General features: G+C 67.0%; 1 protein-coding gene across 1 annotated transcript in view; it reads left to right on the top strand.

Moving 5' to 3' along the window:
• The window catches only part of PWWP2B (PWWP domain containing 2B), a gene marked incomplete at its 5' end in the record, with an annotated part of 13419 nt that extends 973 nt beyond the window's left edge, over window positions 1-12446 (top strand). The window contains 2 exons of the mRNA XM_025047546.1: window positions 1-674; window positions 10426-12446. Of these exons, the coding sequence (XP_024903314.1) occupies window positions 1-659 (659 nt within the window). The remainder of the gene's footprint in view (window positions 675-10425) is intronic.
• Between the last annotated feature and the right edge of the window lie 2728 nt (window positions 12447-15174).

Genomic DNA, 15174 nt, shown 5'->3' with positions numbered 1-15174 from the left:
TCCCCGCCGCCGCCCCCGCCCCTGGCGGGCTGGCAGACGTGTCGTCTGGAAGTTCTGGCGAGGACGATGACTGCAAGAAGTGTCCCCAGGGTAAACATGGGCGTGACGGCCTGGCTTTTCTCGCCACCTGCCCGAGGAGCAGAACAGACTGTGCCAGTGAGTCGGTGTGGGGCAGCGACAGCCTGGACGAGTCCAAATCGTCCAGCTCAGACACGTGTGACCTGTCCTCTGGCGATGGCATGCCTGGGCCGTCCTCGTCCAAGGATGTGGGCCAGACGGTGCCACCCCTGACCGTCAGGCTGCACACTCAGAGCGTCTCCAGGTGCATCACCGAGGACGGCAGGACCGTGGCCGTGGGGGACATCGTGTGGGGTAAGATTCACGGGTTTCCTTGGTGGCCAGCGCGTGTCCTTGACATCAGCCTTAGCCAGAAGGAGGACGGGGAGCCCTCTTGGCAAGAAGCTAAAGTCTCGTGGTTTGGTTCTCCGACTACGTCGTTCTTGTCCACTTCAAAACTCTCCCCCTTCTCTGAATTTTTCAAACTGAGATTTAACCGCAAGAAGAAGGGGCTGTACCGGAAAGCCATAACGGAGGCCGCCAGCGCCGCACGGCTCGTGGGCCCGGGAGTCAGGGAGCTCTTAACCCAGTGTGCGACGTGACGGGCTCCCGGGCAGGTGAGTGTGCACGGGGGTGGCCGCCGTGCCTCCGCCCCGGGCCCCGCACCCGGGCACAGGGAGGTGCCCAGCCGTCTGGCTCGCCGCCGTGAGGCGGGCCTCCCGGAACACCGTCCCGCCCGCTGGCAGTGTCGTCCAGCTCTGCGGAGCACGGGGCAGGCGCTTCCGAAGCCGGCCCGTCGGCTGCCTGGGCAGAGAAGGAAGCCTCGTGTGCTTCGTGGCCGCCACGTGTGCTTCGTGGCCGTGCGGAGCGCCTCCCTCTGCCGGCCCTGCGGGACCGGGGCGGGGCAGGGGCTTCCTGCTGTCCCTCGTCTGAGGGAACGCAACCCCCTCTCTGCCCGAAGCCCGCAGCTGCCTCTCTCCGTCCTGTGCGCCTGTGAGCCAGGGGCCCTCCGGGGTCTTGACCCGTCTGCCCTGGGGCACGGCCCCCCGCCTCCGGGTGCCAGGGTGGGCTCTCCTGTGAGCAGGCGCTGGGTGCTCTGGCGCTGGCCCTGGGCAGTCTTGCCCCCCTGTCCCTCCGTTCCGGAGAACTCTAGGCTCTCCAGCCAAAGGCCCTACGTGGAACCTTCACCACGGGGCATATCTGTGGCCACCACGCGGTATCAGGATGTGGCCAAGAGGTGAGGGCAGCTGCCACCAGCTTTCCTGGGCCTGAGGTGCTGGGCGTGCTCTCACCTGGTGGCCGCCACCAGCTGGTGCCTGGGCAGTGAGCAGGTCTGGCCCCGGTCGGTCCCATGATGGCCTAGAGGCTCCAGGATGCCCAGGGTGGGGTCCCCTGTGGGGTGGCTGGGACCCCCTCCTGGCTCTGCCCACAGAGCAGAGATGGGTCGGGGCTGTACAGAGGACAAGCATGGTCCTCCACCCCAGCTGGGCCTCTTCCGTGGACCCCGTGACCTTCAGCTGACCTTGCCTGGCCTGCCTGCTCACCTGGGTGGTGCCATAGTGTCCCAGGTGACAAGTCGTCCAGCCTTGGGGCAGGCTGGCCGGTGGCGGGAGGGGTTTGGTGGGGCCCCTGGTGTGCCCGCTGTGCACGTACAGGGGGTGAAGCAGTAACAAGGGCCTCGTCCCCATCTGCCTCCTGCATCAGGCCTGGTCACCACCCTGTCGCTCCTGGGAGACACGTCCTGTCCCCAGCCAGGCACGTGTCCCCTTTGTTCTGGGCCTTCACATTGGACGTGGGCACCAGCCTGGTGGCATCAAGCCAGTGAGGGTCTCAAGTGAGGGCGCCCCAGGGGGACGGTGGCCGGCTTGCTGAGGGGGAGGGGTCCGGGGGAAGCCAGGTGCCCTGGAGTTTTCCTCCTGGGTGTCTGTGCTGTGGCCTGGCTCAGCTGGGACCCCTGGGCCGCGGCCACGCCCCGCCGGCCTGGGGGCCACCCACAGGGCCCCTGGCCCAGCCCCTGTGCTCTCAAGGTCCGGCCTGCCCTTGGTCTGGTCGGGGGGTGGGGGTGAAAGGAGGGGGCCGGCATGGAGGGCAGGCCCCTCCTGTGTGTGTGGGACACGCATGCTGTCAGCGAAGGAGGGGCGAGCAGGCCGGTCCTCAGAGTGACCTTCAGAGCCCGGGTCCCCGTGGGCAGCTACAGGGGACAGCGGGGACAGCGGTCAGCCGGCAGGGGACCCCAGCTCAGGGAGAAGGCAGCCAGCGGGTTCGAGGCTAGCCGTTGGGCAGGAGGCAGGAGGCAGAGTCTTGCCGGTGCTCGGCTTCAGGGACCCGCACCCCGGAACGGGCTTTCCAGGCCGTGGTTCTCGGGCTGGGCCCTGCCCCCAGGGACATGGCTGTGGGACCGCGTCAGCACCAGAGCGCAAAGTGGTTCTGCCTGATTGGCTTTGGTTTCGTTTCCTGAGGATCGAAGACGGTACCCCGAGGTCTGCGCCAGCCCCGCAGTTGCTGTGGAGTGTGGGCTGGAATCTCCTGGCGGACGAGTTTGCTTAGAAGTGTCAGCCCCTCCGGCCAGCGCCTTGAAGAGGGAGGCGGGCTCTCTACCTGGAGAAGGTGGGGGCCTGCAGGGATGGTGCCAGGCGTGACGAGGCCTCCGCAGGGTGGACAGTCATCGGGAGCGTGCCCCAGGGCCCCGGAAGTGCGAGGACCAGTGCCCAGGTGCCACGGGAGGCCTGACAGCGCCTTCTGCGCTGGCCTTGGAGCCCCAGGCCTGTCCTGGGCAGAGCCGGGCAGTGGGGGACCCATGTAGGTCGTACGTCGTGCTTGCTGAAGCGTGGGTGGGGAGCCAAGGCGCCTCCCTGAAGTGGCAGGTGGAGTGCCATCCCATGTCCCCGCCCTGTGGGCCAGTGGGAAATCACAGGCCCCACGTGAGCTGGGAGGGCCCCGGGCAGCTGTCCAGCCGCCTGTGGGTGGCCGGGCCGCTGGCAGGCAGGGCGCTTCCTGGCTCCCACGGCAGAGCCTCCCTCCCCTGCTGGGGCCTGGCCTCGCCCTCCATGGCCACTGTCACCAGTGACCACACACCGGGTGGCTGGAAAGTGATTCTCCCCAGGTTTTGGAGGCCAGAAACTCAGAGTCGAGGAGACGGAGGGCCTCGCTCCCTCGGGGGCTCCAGGGGAGGGTCCTTCCTGCCTCGTCCTGGTCCTGGGGCCTCCAGGCTCTCCCGGGCTTGTGGCCGCGTCATCTCGGTCTCTGCCTCTGTGGTCCCGTGGCCGCTGCCCCTCTGCTGTGCCCCATTCCCTCTGCCTCCTCCTCATGAGAACCCTGCGGCGGCCTCTGGGGAGCCTGCTCCCCGCAAAGCTCGGGCGTAATTGCAGCTGCGACGCTTTTCTGTAAAAGGTGCCATTCCGTGCTCCAGGTTCGGGACCCGATGTCCTGGGCACCGCTCACCCAGCCCGCCGGTCCGCGGCCCACGCGTGTCGTCAGCGGCCACGCTGGGTCCAGGGCGGGGGCTGAGGCGCTGAGAGGCGGGGCCGGACTGGGCCGTGTGGTGAGGGAGGGACCCACTGTTCCAGGAGTGTCCGCAGGCCGGGCAGGCGGCCGCGTGTGCTGGCAGCGCCCTGACGTGGCGGTCCCCTGGGAACCACGATGGGAGTCAGCCCCCCCACCCCCCTCCCCGGAACCGCGAGGTGTCGCTGGCGGCAGCGTCGCGCCTGGCGGGCCGTGCCCGAGCTCTGTGTAGCTGTGGTGCTTGTTGGGCAGACTGGGGCCAGAGCACCCAGGCCGGGTCCCCGGCTCTGACACTTCCGTGTGCCTCGCCCTCCAGGCCAGCCCGGCCTCCCTCCTCCTCCCGGCTCGGCCAGAATTGTTCTTCTGCTTGTGGCGACGGCCCAGCTGGCGTCCCACGTTGCACGCAGGGAACTCAGGTCCTCTGTGAGGGCTGTAATTATTTTGTTCCAGAAGGAAGCGAAGGCCTGTAATTCCGAGCCTGCTGCGGGCTCTGTCCTGCCCACCTGCCACCTCCTCCGGGCAGCACCTTGGCGTCAGGGAGGACTGGGCGGCCACCGGCGTGCCGCAGCACGGCGGGGCAGGGGGCAGCCACGCAGGGGGACCACGGGCAGGGTGTGCAGGGACCACGGGCAGGGTGCGGTTGCTCCTCTAGGCACCTGGTGCCTGTGGGGTGGGGGCGGCTCCCAGTCTGAGGGGAGGGTCTTCGGGCGGCCAGCCCACCTGTGCCTCTCGGCCAGGCGCCTGTGCCTCCTGGAAGAGGCTGGAGTCTTTGCTGCTTCCTAGGTCCGCGGTCTTCATCTGCAGCCCTGGACTGGGCATGTGCCGGGGTCAGAAGGTCCCGGACACTCAGGAGGGACCCACTGTGCCCCCCGGTGCCATCAGATTCGGGCGGGACCCCCTGCTCAGCTGGCGGCCGCTCTCTGCTAGTGACCCATCTTTGGGGTGGCCGGCCTCAGCTGCTCCCTAGCCACTCTGCGAGGACACCGGCCACCCGTGGCTTTGAGACACAGTCTTACAGAAAGGCAGGGCCAGCATCGGCATTGGTTCCCGACGCCCTTCCAGTGTGACCGGCGCGTATGTCACAGATGTGTCACGCACACCTTGGTCCCCTGTGATGCTTGATTGTTCCTCTCGGACCGGCGGGCCCGTGGGCTCCTGAGCACTGCGGTGGCCACAGCGGTCTCTGGGTCAGTCTCTCGGTCCCAGCCTGGCCTCAGCCGATCCCTAGGGCCCTGGGTCCCGCCCAGGGAAACGCATGCAGGATGCACGCGGGCGCAGGGTGCGCACAGCCCCCGCTGTCCTGCCCCAGCCCTTCCGTAGCTCGTGCAGCGGACACAGCTGGGAATTATGTTCTTTCGGACCGAGGAGGCCGTGAGTGCATGCTGATGTTTCTGATTTGGGTTTTTTCTCGTCGTTGACTTTTACGTTTGCATCTCCGTTATGCTGAAAATCTCAGTTCTTAACGATACTCCCGTAATTAACGTTACGTGTAAAAATTAATATGTAATATGTCAGGTATTTAATGTGCGTACGGGGGCCCCCTGTCTAATGTGCAGCATGTCAGGCATTTAGCGTGTGGACACCACACACGCGTGTCAGATACCAGTGCCGCCAGCGTCCGGGGGGCCGTGGGAGGGTGCGGAGCTGCCGGCAGGCCTGCCCCGGGGTCCACCGCACATTCCTGGGTCAGCGCGTGGAGACGGCCCCTCGCTCCGTGGCTGTCATGGCCTCTAAACACTCAGGGTCATTGACTGTTTTTTCCATTTGGAGAGATCTTTGTGTTTTTCCCATTGGGATCTGGTTTATACCCAATGAGGCACATTCCCGAGGCCCCGAGCCAAACCTGCCTGCCGGGTCAGTGTGGAGCCTCCTCCCCCGGGGCCTCCTCCCCCGGGCCCCGTCCCGCAGTGTGTGCTGTGCTCTGGTGTATTGGACAGCAGCAGACACATAAATGCACCCCCCCTCCAGGTGTAAGGAGCACCAGGGGACGGCCGCGGTGTGTGGGGACGGCCGCAGTGTGTGGGGACAGCCGTGGTGTGTGGGGACAGCTGCGGTGTGTGGGGACGGCCACGGTGTGTGCGGACGGCCATGGTGTGTGGGGACAGCCATGGTGTGTGGGGACAGCTGCGGTGTGCGCAGACATCACCCCTCCCCACTGACAGCCGTGGGCACCCGCAGCCTGTTCAGCCGGCCTTTCCCAGCCTTTTCTAAGACAAGTCGTGGGAGGGTGTGAGCCCACAGCTGTGTCCTGCAGGCCCCAGGGGACGGGGGGTGGGTCTGAGATGCTGACCAGAGTCCCAGTGGGCTGGGCCAGGGGCTCCAGGGCAGGTAGGTCCCTCAAAGGCCCTCCTGCCAGCCACCTCGTCCCTCCCAGTGCCCGTGAGCCACGGCAAGGCACCATCTCCCTTGCCTGCTGTACAGAGGGCAGGTGGACACACGTCAGCCATCTGCCTCTGCCTCTCCAGGGCCAAGGCAGGCTGGGCGCTGGACAGCCAGCAGGGAGCCCAGCCTGAGAGCAAACCCTGGCTCTGTGACTCCCCAGGGACCAGTCTTCCATCTATGGGATGGGGTGCCGTGGTTCGCCCTCCTGGCGGTATGGGCCAAGTGCGCAGAGCACCGCGGACCTCTGTGGGACAGGTGTGTCCTGGTGCTGGAGGCACTGTGCCCCGCCCCAGCCTGGCTGGCCGCAGCAGGACAGGCCACCAGCACGCTGCTGCCGCGGCCGGGCAGGGCGCCGTCTGCTCTTCCCCGTGGGATCTCCCTCTCTAGGGGGCGGGTTCCCGGGACTTCGGACGGTCAGCACTTGCTGACACCCCAGGCCTCCCGGGCATGGGGGGTCTGGCTGCGAGAGGGGTCCCCTGGGCAGCCCCTGGAACAGGACTGCGGACAGCCATCTTCCAGCCCTCCACCCCCGAAGGGCTGGCATTTCCGAAGCCACTCCCTGTGGCCCTGACCCCGAAGGCCTCGCTGGCTTCTGCGGGCTTTCCATGAGAGATGGGCTGCACCCCCATTTTGCCAGGGTCTGTGCTGCACCTGCGGCAGCTTGGGCATGTGGCTGAGGGAACCTTGGGGACCAGGCCGGTGACATGGGGCCCGGTCTGTGGCATCGGAGGCCGCATGCTGCCGCGCTCGGGGCCGAACACGGGGCCACAGCCCAGGATGCGAGTGTGGGGGTGCCCAGTGTGGGGCGGTGCTGGCAGTGGCAGACACGCAGGGGGCTGGTCTGCGTGTGTCGGGGCGCGCTTGCCGGCGGCCCGGGGCCCTGCACACGCCCTCGGCCTGAGGACGGAGAGCCGGCAGCCGGCCCCGGCACCCGCTTCTGCTGGGTCTGAGCCGCCTGCCGTTCCTGCTCCTGACCACAGCTGCTCCTGCTCGCTCGGAGCCAGAGGGGCTGCGGTTCGGGGCGCAGGCTCTGCCCCTCCCGGTCTTCAGCGTTGCCGGCAGCGTTCTCGACAAGCCCCAGCCTATGATGCCAGTTACTGGGCTGCCAGACGAGAGGGAGCAGAGCGGCCTCCGCCGCCTCTCCGCGTGGGATCCCTGGAGGGGACGCTGCCCCCACGGGGTCCGCCAGGCCAGCACGGAGCAGCCAGGAGGAGCGTCAGCACTGCAGGTGGCAGTGTGGCCCTGGGCGCTGGACCAGGGGACACCGGGCGGGTGGTCTGTCCCGGAGACGGGGGTGGGGGCTGGGAGGGGGCAGGAAAGCCCGGGGCCCGTGTCATCCTGCCTGGGAAGCCCCTGGGAAAACCAGCCTTTCTCTAAGCCGCCGCCGACATGGCCTCGGCAGGGCCTCGTGTCTTTCCCGTGCTGTCCAAGCCGGCGGGGGCGGGAGGGACAGCAGGGACTGTGGTCAAGGGACAGACCTGCCTGTGAGTCCAGAGGGCGGGAGGAGGGAAGTGAGCCGGCAGAGGCTCCGTCAGCTGAGAGGACAGTGCAGGCCAGTCCCGGGTCACCCAGTCCCCCGAACACCGGACACCGGTGACCTGGGCGTGGCTGCTCCGTCAGGGTGCCAGGTGCTGCTGTGCGGACAGCCACAGGCTGCGTCTTTCTCTGGAGGGTCTCGCTGGCGGGTGTCTGAGGATGTGCCCAAGGCCGCCGCACGTGAAGGGGGCTTGGGCCGTTTTATGCTCTCCAGGGCTGTGTGCGTCTCTGTGGCCAGGGGCGGCGTCCTTCACTTAGAGCCCCTTCAAGTCCCAAAACATCCAATGACCCAGGAAGGGCGGAGGGACAGTGGCCGTCTCCGGTGTGACAGTCGCCCCCACCTGTGCCAGCGAATGCAGTCGTGATCCTAATGCGAACCCTGCAGACTCCCCGGCGGCCCCTCCTTGCCCATGTCACGCGCAGACTCCCCGGCGGCCCCTCCTCGCCCATGTCACGCGCAGCTCCTGGCAGCCATGGGCACAGGGTCACACAGAGATGGGGCTGCTGGACCCCTGCCCCGTGTGGGCTGTCTGGCCTCGTGTGGCTCTTGCCTGGACGTTCATCACCCATGGGGAACCGGACCGGGTGGTCACACTGCCTAAGAGACAAAAGGGCAGAGAGGAAGATGGTCCTGCAGGAGCACGTGTGTGTGACAGCCCGGCCTCAGATGTCGTGACAGGGTCTTCCCTGTGTGCGCGGGGTCCTGCCCCGCCCACGTGCTCCCCGTGTCCTGAAGACGGAACTGGCCCCGGCCCTCCCTGCGCGATGCCTGACCGCTCCCTTGGACTGGCCTGATGGCCGTGCCTGCCCTGGGTGGGGGTGGAGGCTGAGCGTGGGCGGTGGGGAGGCACGGGGCGGGAGCGGGTCCTACCGGAAAGTTCCCCTGGAGACCTGGGGTGGTGTCGCAAGACACAGGCTGAGCCCCAGGGCCGCCTGTGGCCAGGCGAGTGTGTGGTGTGGCTGCTGTGGCCCCTGCAGGTGTCTCTTCCTGGTGATTGGACAGAGAAGGACCGGCCAGGCCGCTGGACGGCGGGGTCACTGCTCTTAAGCCACAAAGGTCACTAAGCTGAGCTGAGAGCAGCAAGGTGGCAGGACGTGCCCGCAGCCCCTCGGCCCCTCCTCAGGGTCGTCCTGGGCCCCAGGCGCCAGACGCTGGGCTCCGGGTCCGGATGAGCCCCAGCCTCAGTCACAGAGCGGGGGGGCCGTCACCCGTGACCGCCCTGTGCTGTGGCCAGCAGCCTTGTGTTGGAGTGTCTGGGGAGGTTGGCGCATTGTGCACCCCTGGGCCTCGGTGTGCCCCGGCCTGGGGCCAGGCTCTTCTGTCCTCCATCGGGGGTGCTCTGGGCTCTGCTCCCCAACACCACACTGACTGTCTCCCCGAGGACGCTGGGTGGTCCTGGGGCCTTTGGCCGGTCGCCCGAGCAGGGCAGGCGTGGTGCACGTGGCTGGCTGGGGATCGGAGCCCCTGCGCCTCCCCAGCCTCAGGGAGCCCATGGGAAGAGACCTGGGCTTCTCTGCAGGTCCCCCCGACTCTACTAGGGATGGAATAGGCTGCTTCTTGAGAACCTAATGTTTCACTTAATTTCTGTTTGCATCGGTGTCATACAAGTCCGGATTTAAAGCCCCCCACTAGTACGAAGCGGTCAATGAGAGAGTTCGTGCTTCTAAATGGTGGGGGCACCTGCTGGTTCTCGGTCCGCGATTTTATCCACTTAGGCACCGTTTATAGACTTTTTCCTCTGGAGGTTGAAGACTTTGCGGTGTTAGCATCCCCAGCTCTTTGGCCACACACGCACAAGCCTGCTGCGGCTTAATCGAGACTCGGTGTCGATAGTCAGATTTTCAGCTCATCCTCGTGGATGGTGGTGAATGTATTTTACGTTTGCTCAGCTGTGCTCAGCAGAGTTGAATTGGCCTTGTTTTTTTCTTTTTTTTCTTTTTTTTGGCTGCTTGATTTTTATGTTCTTATCCCTTATTCATCCCCAGCTCTCTAAGAGAAACTGAAATCTCTCACATTAGCTGTTCGTCTCAGTTTACGATCTCTGTGAGAATAAGCTTCCCCGAAGCACAGTGGCTTTAAACACGACTTGTCGTTTCTCGTGAGTCTGTGCTCCTGGCGCTGGTGTGGCCGACCGCAGTGTCCCCCTGGCCCCACCTGCTGGAGGCCCCCGCACAGGTACACAGACACCATCACCCCCCCTCACACACGCCTTAGGTCCCTCCCCAGGGCTGGCTGGGTTTCTGCCCAGCATGGTGGTCCCAGGACGGTCAGGGTTTTGTCACTCCTGGAGGGCAAAGCCGGAAGTGGCACTGTCCAAGGGGCTGGGCCCAAACCGACACAGAATCACTTCTGCCTCTGGTTCTGGAGTATGAGTCACTAGTGGGCAGGGGTGACCTCCGCTCCTGGGAATGGCAGCAGGATCCGTGGCCAGTGACAGACAGTCGGCCCTCCTGTCCCTGGAGCCCCCCACCCTGCTGGACGCCTGGCTTCTTCCCCCAAGCCAGGAGGCGAGCCTGGCGGGTGGGAACCCCTGGGCTGAGGGGCGTGTCTCCTCAGGGTGCCTCAGTCACACCCTGGGGTCCTTCTGAGCTGTGAGCCTGGGCCATGCTCACAGCCATGAGCGCCCTGCCCCCACCAGGAGCAGCTGAAGGACCCAGGACCCAGCAGGCATCCCCTCAGCACCTGGCCATTGACGGCCCTGCCCCTCCCCCGCACAGCAGGGCCCCATGCAGGAGGATGGGCACAGGGCCGGGGCAAGGGTCAGGGAGAGGCACAGCAGGCACCGAGGGAGGCGCCTGCCGAGATGGGGAGGGCTGGTGGGAGCTGGGGGCCCCGGGTTCCCGATGAGCCACGGAGCCAGAGGCAGATGTGCAGAAGGCCCCTGGGCACCCAGGCCTGGTGCTTGGACTCGACCTGTGGTAACCTGCGTCCTTTCTGCTTCCCCCAAGGTCACCGACGATGAGGGCATGGCTGTTCTCCCGGAGCTTCTGACGCAGGGGGTGTCCTCCGTCCTCCATGGCCCCTGCATGCCTGCTGGCCGGCCGCGCGCAGAAACATGCCAGGCCTGCCCGGCTGGACGTTTGTTCCCGTGACCCAGACTTCAGCTTCCCCAGCGTGGAGCCGCAGGAGCCTGGGGACGCCCTCGCTGTCACCTCGAGGGCTGGGAGGGTGGCCCTGGGCCCGTGGGCTCTGTGTGGGGCAGGCAGGGCCCTTGTCACCACACAGGCCCCCCTGCAGGCTTCCCGGGGGCTGAGGGGGGTCCTTCCTTCCCAGCCATCAGGCGTGGGGTCCCCGTGCACTTGAGAACTGGGGAACCCGCCACCACCCCCCATTCATCCCACAGCTCGGCTCCCACTGGGCGCCCAGCACTCAGCCTCCAGCTCGCCCTGTCCCCAAGATGCTGCCGGAGGCGCCTGTATGTGTGCAGGTGACGATGGCTGTCACTTTGAAAAGAGACTTAAACGCAGAGGAAAACACGCCACTCCTGTCTGTGACAGTTCCGTCCCCCTTGAAAGAGCCCAAAGAAGAAGGAAACAGCACGTGCCCGACTCGTCCCCCTTTCCGCGTGGACGAGGACAGAGAGCTCTGCGGGCCGGGGGCCCTGTTGGAGGACAGCCCTGGGGCGGGGTGGCCGCGTGGCCCGTGGGCGCCCCTCCTCCCCCGGGACCCGCCCCACCCTGGCGCTGCTGCGCATGGGGCGGTGGGTCCCTCGAGGTCGCCTGGCAGCGTCCGCACATGGGGAGCCCCGCCCTCGCTGCTCCCTCGGAGAGCCACCCCCCGACTGGACGGTGGCGGTGGCCTCCCCTTTCCTGCTGTGACTGGAACGCGCTGTGTCGTGAGGTGTCACCGCCCCAGGGAGGACTGCTCCTGGCCAGGGGCTGTGTGCGTGGTGGGGCTCCCCTCCTCAGCGTCCTGGGGTCCCGGCTGGCCTCTGGGGCAGGGTGCACAGGTTGTAGCTGTCAAATACGGCAGCAGCAGAGCCCTTTCTGAGACCCCCAGGGGCCAACCCAGTCCAGGCCCCTCAGCCCGAGACCCCTCAGTGTCCATGGGTGGGAGGGGGACCTCGAGTGAGTCCAGGGAGGGGGCTTCGGAGGGAGGAGAGGTGTTCTGCCCTTCCTCTGCCACCTGCCCGGGCCCTCCTCGCCCCGCTGCCGCGTGGGTCCGGCAGAGCCAGGGCCCCAGCTCGGGCCAGGCAGGAAGGGCCAGCCAGAGCCCACTCCGAGTGACAGCTCGCAGCTGCCCAGAGGCCGCCCTGCCTCGGAGCCGGGCTGGAAGGCCTGTGTCCTGGGCAGCTCCTTTGGGAGCAGGGGCTGCTCTGGGGCGTCCCCTGTGAGCTGCTTGGACAAACGTATCACAGACAGAGCGATCTCGATCAGGTTCCCGGAGGCGGACAGCGTGCAGCCCCTTTGGGTCGAGGGGCGGGGCCAGCCGGTCAGGCGTGAGGATGGCAGCAGCACAGGGGTGGGGACCCAGCATCCTCGGACCAGCCCCAGGGGCCGTGAGGGCTCCTGCAGGGTTCACGGCAGGCTCCGCCCAGAGGAGCCCCGGACCGACCCAGCCAGCACACTCCTGAGGGCCGACCTCGAGATGCCCTTCAGGCCAGTGGGCTCCCCTGTCCCTCAGCCATCCTGGCCTTGGTGGCCCAGTGCCGCCTCGTCCTGCTGGGTGCTCTCCTGTCCTGGCTGGGCCACAGCCGCCCGCCAGCTCCGACCCCCGGGACAGGCTGGCCTCGCTGAAGCCCTCAGGTGGGTGGGCAGCCGGGAGGGCTGCATGGACCCGCTCCAGCTCTCCATCCCACCCCCACCCCCGGCCGGGGACACTGGCCCTGGGATACAGGGACAGACAGCGGTTCTAATGAAAAGGGAAGGCAGCTTTTTTCCTTCTTTTTTTAGGGCTTTGTGACTGTTTCTTTAAGCAGCAAATCAATCATGTTTCCATGTCAATTTGATCTCGTGGTGCTCACGCCGTACTGGGTTTGACAGTCATTCTTCTCAGGGACTGGGCTGGTGGCCGCCCCCTGGCCCCTGGCAGCGTCTCTGTGCCCTGGTGACATCCAGCGCTGTACGCCTTCCCCGACGGCCACCCCCAGGCGGGCTGGGCCCAGCACTGCAGGAAGTGGGCGGGCTTCTTGGGGGCAGGCATTGAGGGGAGGGCCGCTCGCTGGGTGCTGGTGGGCAAAGCTCAGGGGAGGAGGGCGCCCGTGACAGCCTGGGGGGGGGCCGGGGACGCGTCCTCTCGACACGGACCCCACAAGCATGGGCTGGGCACGGAGGGGCCGGCTTACACCGTCCTGGGTGCAAAGTAGGATGCGGGGCGGCGTGAGGTTGGGGATGCCACTCTGGCTCCGGTCCCCCCCCGGCAGTCCACCCTGCGTCCCTCACGCTGAGGGCCTGACCCCTCCCTTAGCCCTCCAGGGACCCCGGGTGGGGTGAGTGTGGCGCCAGATGGCCAGGCCCATCATCCCGGGACCAGCCCCCAGCATGCCCCACCACCCAGGACCAGCTCCCAGCATGCCCCGCCACCCAGAGCAGCCCCCAGCATGCCCCACCACCCACCTTGCCAGTGTCACCCCAAACCAGCACCAGCTCCGCAGGGGGCTGTGGGCTCGGGGTCTGCCATTCAGGGCGGGGTGAGGCTGGACGGGGGCCTGGGCAGGCGGGGGCTGGTGCCGTGCCGCAGGTGATGGTGGGCTCTTGGCCCAGGACGCTCGGCTCTGCACGCCTCCGGCCCCGAGTCCCTGTGCCCGCCGGGCCCCGCTGTGTCCGCTCTGTCACATGGCAGTGAGGAGCCCTCTCTCACGGGCTGCTGGGGTTGGGGGAGCACACGCACGTGGAGGGAACCCTCACTGTGACCTGCAAGTCACTGCAGCGTCCCCATCACACAGCCGGGGACTCCAAGGGCTGGGGCGGTCACAGAGGGGTCCCGGCCCCATCTGCTGGGTTTAAGGTCCCAAAGCCCTGGTTGCTCGGGGTCCTGCCGGAGGCGGCGTGGGACCCCACGCCAGGAGCCCGGTGGGTACCGTCCATTTTCTGCACTTTTTTTTCCTGGAATTAAAAAATAGCCCTTGTTGGTAGTAGAAAGCAGTAAAGCAAAGCAGAGGAGACAGAAGTCTCCGGCACCCTCACCACCTGGCCTCCGCCTGGGTGGCCGGCTGGGCACTCACCGGCATCCGCTCTGCTTTCCTGGCCTCGGGCCACGCGGGAGCTCTGCCCACTCCTTCCTGCATCCTTGGGGCTCCTGCCCGCCCCCTTCATGCCTGGGGTGCGTCCATGGGCATCTTGACCTCCCGGATGCTGGCCTGGGGCCAGGGCTGGGCTGGACACAGCCTCCCGAGGCCCTGTCCCTCCGGCCCCCAGGCCCTCACGGCCCCCAGGGAAGGGAGCCGGCTTCTGCCCCAGCGCCCCCCCCAGGCTGAGATCGGGGTGCACGTGGCCGACCTGCTGGTGGGTGGGGGCCCCCCTGGCCTGAGAGCAACCCCCCTCTGCTGGGAAAGTTGAGCAGTTCCTGCCTCTCCAGCACCCTCAGAAACCCGAGAAGCTTCTGGAGCCTGAAGGTCGGGCCCGGGACGAGGTGGCTGCCCTGTGCTCTGAGCAGACCGACTTCCTTTTCCCCTCTCCGGCCCCTCGCTGTGCTTCACGGTCCCTCCCTGCGGTCCCCAGCCCCTCCTGCAGCCCTGCTGGGCCCTTCACCTAGTCAGTGACCTGTCACCAGGGCAGCCCCCCCGCCCCGCTGGGCCCTTCTCTCCTCGAGGTCTGGGATAGACCAGGGGTGAGGCCCTCAGGCCTCTGGTGGGGGCCGGTGCCCTTGACCCCATGCTTTCGTGGGCTGATTGCTTTGCTGACCGCAGAGGGCAGAAAGGCAGTGGGACTCCTGCCCAAGTGTGGCCGAGGGCCCAGGGGCCACACGGTGGGCGTCGGCACCCTCATTTTGCAGGCGAGGACACTAAGGACACTGAGGCTGAAGCTAGAGCAAGAATGGCCCCTCCTGGGGGGCGGGGGGAGGACGGGCTGAGGGCGGGGTGTCTCAGCTCCAGGCGCCATGACGAAGGACCACAGACACGCATCTTTCACAATCCAGAAGCTGGTCCAGTGTTTGGCGAGAGCCCCTTCCTGGTCCACAGCCGGCCACCTTGTACCCGGCAGAGACGGGGCGGGAGCGAGGGCGGCACAGCCCAGTCTCTCTTTGTAAGATCACTGACCGTCCTGGGGTCCCGTGCCCACGGACCCCCCATAGCCCACCTCCAGACACCACTTCGCTGGGGGTTGAGCTGCAGCGCCTGGATTTGGGGGCACACACATCCAGGGCACACGGGGTGTGAAGCGTGCGGGGCGTCCTGGGTGGGTGAGTGCACACTGGGCCTTAGGGAATGGCTGGAAGGCAGACAGAGGAAGGGCACAGAGGGGGACGCACCATGGGGGCTGCGGGGACCGGGAGCAGAGCTGGACCCAACCCGCCAGGCCCTGGGGAGGGGTCGGGGGGCAGGATGAGGGCCTGGCAGTCTGGGATGGCGGCGGGGGTCGTGGTGCCTGTGGGCTGCCTGCGGCTGCCTGCCTCCCACACCGGGCCCTGTGCAGCCGGCAGGAGGGGACCATCCCCCACAAGGACAGCTGGGGGCTGCTGGGTGCAGACACAGCTGGGCCAGCTTTGGGAAGAAAGCCATGTGAGCCACCAAGGCCCTGCCCGAGCTCTTGGCTCCT

Source organism: Pteropus alecto, unplaced genomic scaffold (genome assembly GCF_000325575.1).
Source record: "Pteropus alecto unplaced genomic scaffold, ASM32557v1 scaffold74, whole genome shotgun sequence".
NCBI classification, from domain to species: domain Eukaryota; kingdom Metazoa; phylum Chordata; class Mammalia; order Chiroptera; family Pteropodidae; genus Pteropus; species Pteropus alecto.
Note: the sequence above shows the minus strand (reverse complement) of the source record. Positions and strands in the feature narration are given on the sequence as shown.